A 2,552-nucleotide genomic window follows, 5' to 3' on the forward strand; every position below is an offset into this window, starting at 1 on the left:
ATTAAATGGAACCATATATTTCATGGACGTACAACAAGGTTACACTTCAAAATATTCTATAATTGCAACCGTGCAGTAATTCTTGCTTGTACAATTGATATATGTATGATAAAATACCAGATATTAAAACCCAAGTGCTGAAGCACTTGGTTGCTGGAGCTTTCGTTGTCACTGACACAGAAGCATATTACCTTTGTCACATTCAACCACTTGAAACTTTATTAGTTATATGGAAAAATCAAATTGACAAGTTGAGAGACAATTAATGTCGTTAAAACTTCCCAACCATATAGGAAACTACAATATATACATCAATGCTCTCAAGTTTCTCTATATATACACCAAACTGATGATGGAAGTCTAATAAGCTACGTAGCAAACTCGAGAAATAATTAAACATGACCTGGTCCGCCGAGAACGCCACCAAAGCCTACCTTCGAACACTAAAACTCGTAAGCTTATCAACCTCTCTCTCTCTCTCTCTCTCTTTCATCCAAAATATTATGCTATCTCCTCTCCAAATTTATAATTAATCTATATATCTTTGCCTCTTTGCAGGGAAATAAGCCCATGGAGCCCGATGTCGCCGAGTTTATCTCGGCGCTGGCGGCCGGGAGCGGCGCGCGGCTCATGGTGGAAGCATGCAGCGACAGCGCCGGCCCGACCACATTGGCTCTGATCGCGGCGGCGAACCAAACCGGCGGCCGTGCAGTCTGCATAGTTCACGGCCCCGACGAGCTGCGATCCTCGGTCGAATTCCTTGGCGCGGAGGCCGACAACGTAGAGCTCGTCGTCGGGGACGCGAGGAAGCTACTGATGGGCGAGTATCTGGGTGCCGACTTCGTGCTCGTCGACTGCGAGATGCGCGAGCACGAACACGTGTTCAGGGCGGCGCAGGCCGGCGCGGTCGAGGGTTGCGGCGGTGTGGTGGTCGGGTATAACGCGTTCTGCGGGCGGCCGTGCCGAAGTGGAAGGACCAAGGTGGAGCATCTGCCGATAGGCGGCGGGATGACGGTGTGCCGGGTGCCGCCGCAGGCGAAGAAAAGCCAATGGGTGGTTCGAGTCGACGAAGACACCGGCGAGGAGCATGTGTTTAGGATCACCTCTCCCCGGAGGAAATGGATTGAAGCTTAGTGAAAAAGAAATAAAAAGAAAAAATTATAAAAAATGTGTACATGTCTACTAAATAAAATCTTATAGTAGTGCATGATAGTATTAATATCACTATTAATGTCAAGGCTTGAGATCTAGTAATGAATTATTATCAATTAACCGCTTCACTTCTTTCTCTTATTCTTGAGTGAAAGGGTACTGCATGTGGTTTAATAAAATATAGTGAAAAGTAGACAGAATAATGCAGAGAGGTCAGTAATGCCAGATGGCCGGCCTGGTTCCAGGTTGTGTTGTGGTGTGCGCATACTTCTGTTTCTGGGACTCATTTAATTAAGATTTTGGATGTGATGCTAGCGTTAGAGTATAAAATTTAAAAATTAATTATCGTTTCTCTAATTGTAGGTAAATTAATATGATATCAAATTAAGCAAAAGCCATCCTATCCGACACATTTGTCATTTATAATACATAATCTCTACTATTTTAAATTAAAATATCTCGGCTTAGAAATAAGAAGAAGTATTAAAATATAAATATAAAAATTATCGTTTTCTAATAAATTAAAATTTAAAAGTAATTAGTAAGTTAACCACTATTGTCTATTACCCTTCCATGGCTTCAACCAAATATAAAGAGTGTATTTGGTTAGTAGAATAGGAAAACAAAGATACAATATTTTAGAAGTCCATTGCATTATAATATTTAGACAAAGAGAAAAGGTGGGAATGAGTAGTGAGTTTATCACTTTCATAAAATTACATAATTTTTTAAATATTTATTCATTTTATTTCTATCCTAAAGAGAGAGAAACTTTATAACTTTTATATATTACATGGCATGCAACATTAATTGCTATAATAATTCAGTTTCATTAGATAGATCCAACTTTTACTGAAAACTAATAAATCATAAATACTAACTAGAAGGGACTTCATTGGAAACTTTCATTATATACTTCTTTATCAACCAAACATGTTGGAGTAACTTAATTGGCACTATTTTGTACTCAATGGATCCGTCGTAAATAAGCCCAAAAGATAATGTACGTAAGTAGGCATAATAATACATATATAAGCTGCAATGAAAAATCATGGTGTGTATACCAATAAGTAAGATCTGAAACAAACTGCGAAACTAAGTATTAGAGCATACCTTTCTGTGTTATACCCTGCTCTAATACCTATCTAAGTATTATGTTCAATTTTTTCACGCTCATAAAGAAAATGGACACATTACCCCGTGAATTATCTAATCATTTCAATAAGCCCCCTCTATAAAAATTATGTTAGAAAAGCATATTAAAATTTAACTAACAAAAATATGGATAAAAATACTCTTATTTAAAAAAAAAGAAAGAAGATCTGTTTAGTGTTGAATTTTAAAAAAAGTCTCTAAGTAATTTAAAAGAAAAAAAAGTTATCTTAGAGACCACTAGATTG

The 2,552-nt window shown here is 37.6% G+C and overlaps 1 protein-coding gene across 1 annotated transcript; it reads left to right on the forward strand.

Annotated features, from left to right (window-relative positions):
- Positions 1-398: 398 nt before the first annotated feature.
- LOC140798921 (uncharacterized) lies at positions 399-1,134 on the forward strand. Its single transcript, XM_073153013.1, has 2 exons — positions 399-452; positions 559-1,134. The coding sequence occupies exons 1-2, from the start codon at positions 399-401 to the stop codon at positions 1,132-1,134; spliced, it is 630 nt and encodes a 209-aa protein (XP_073009114.1).
- Positions 1,135-2,552: the final 1,418 nt, after the last annotated feature.

This window comes from Typha latifolia, chromosome 12, assembly GCF_019914945.1.
Source record: "Typha latifolia isolate L0001 chromosome 12, TyphaL0001v2, whole genome shotgun sequence".
In the NCBI taxonomy this organism is placed as follows: domain Eukaryota; kingdom Viridiplantae; phylum Streptophyta; class Magnoliopsida; order Poales; family Typhaceae; genus Typha; species Typha latifolia.

Coding starts and splice junctions, on each gene's coding strand:
- LOC140798921 (XM_073153013.1), top strand. CDS start 399: ATGACCTGGTCCGCCGAGAACGCCACCAAAGCCTACCTTCGAACACTA. Junction 453..558: donor ACCTTCGAACACTAAAACTC/GTAAGCTTATCA, acceptor GCCTCTTTGCAG/GGAAATAAGCCCATGGAGCC.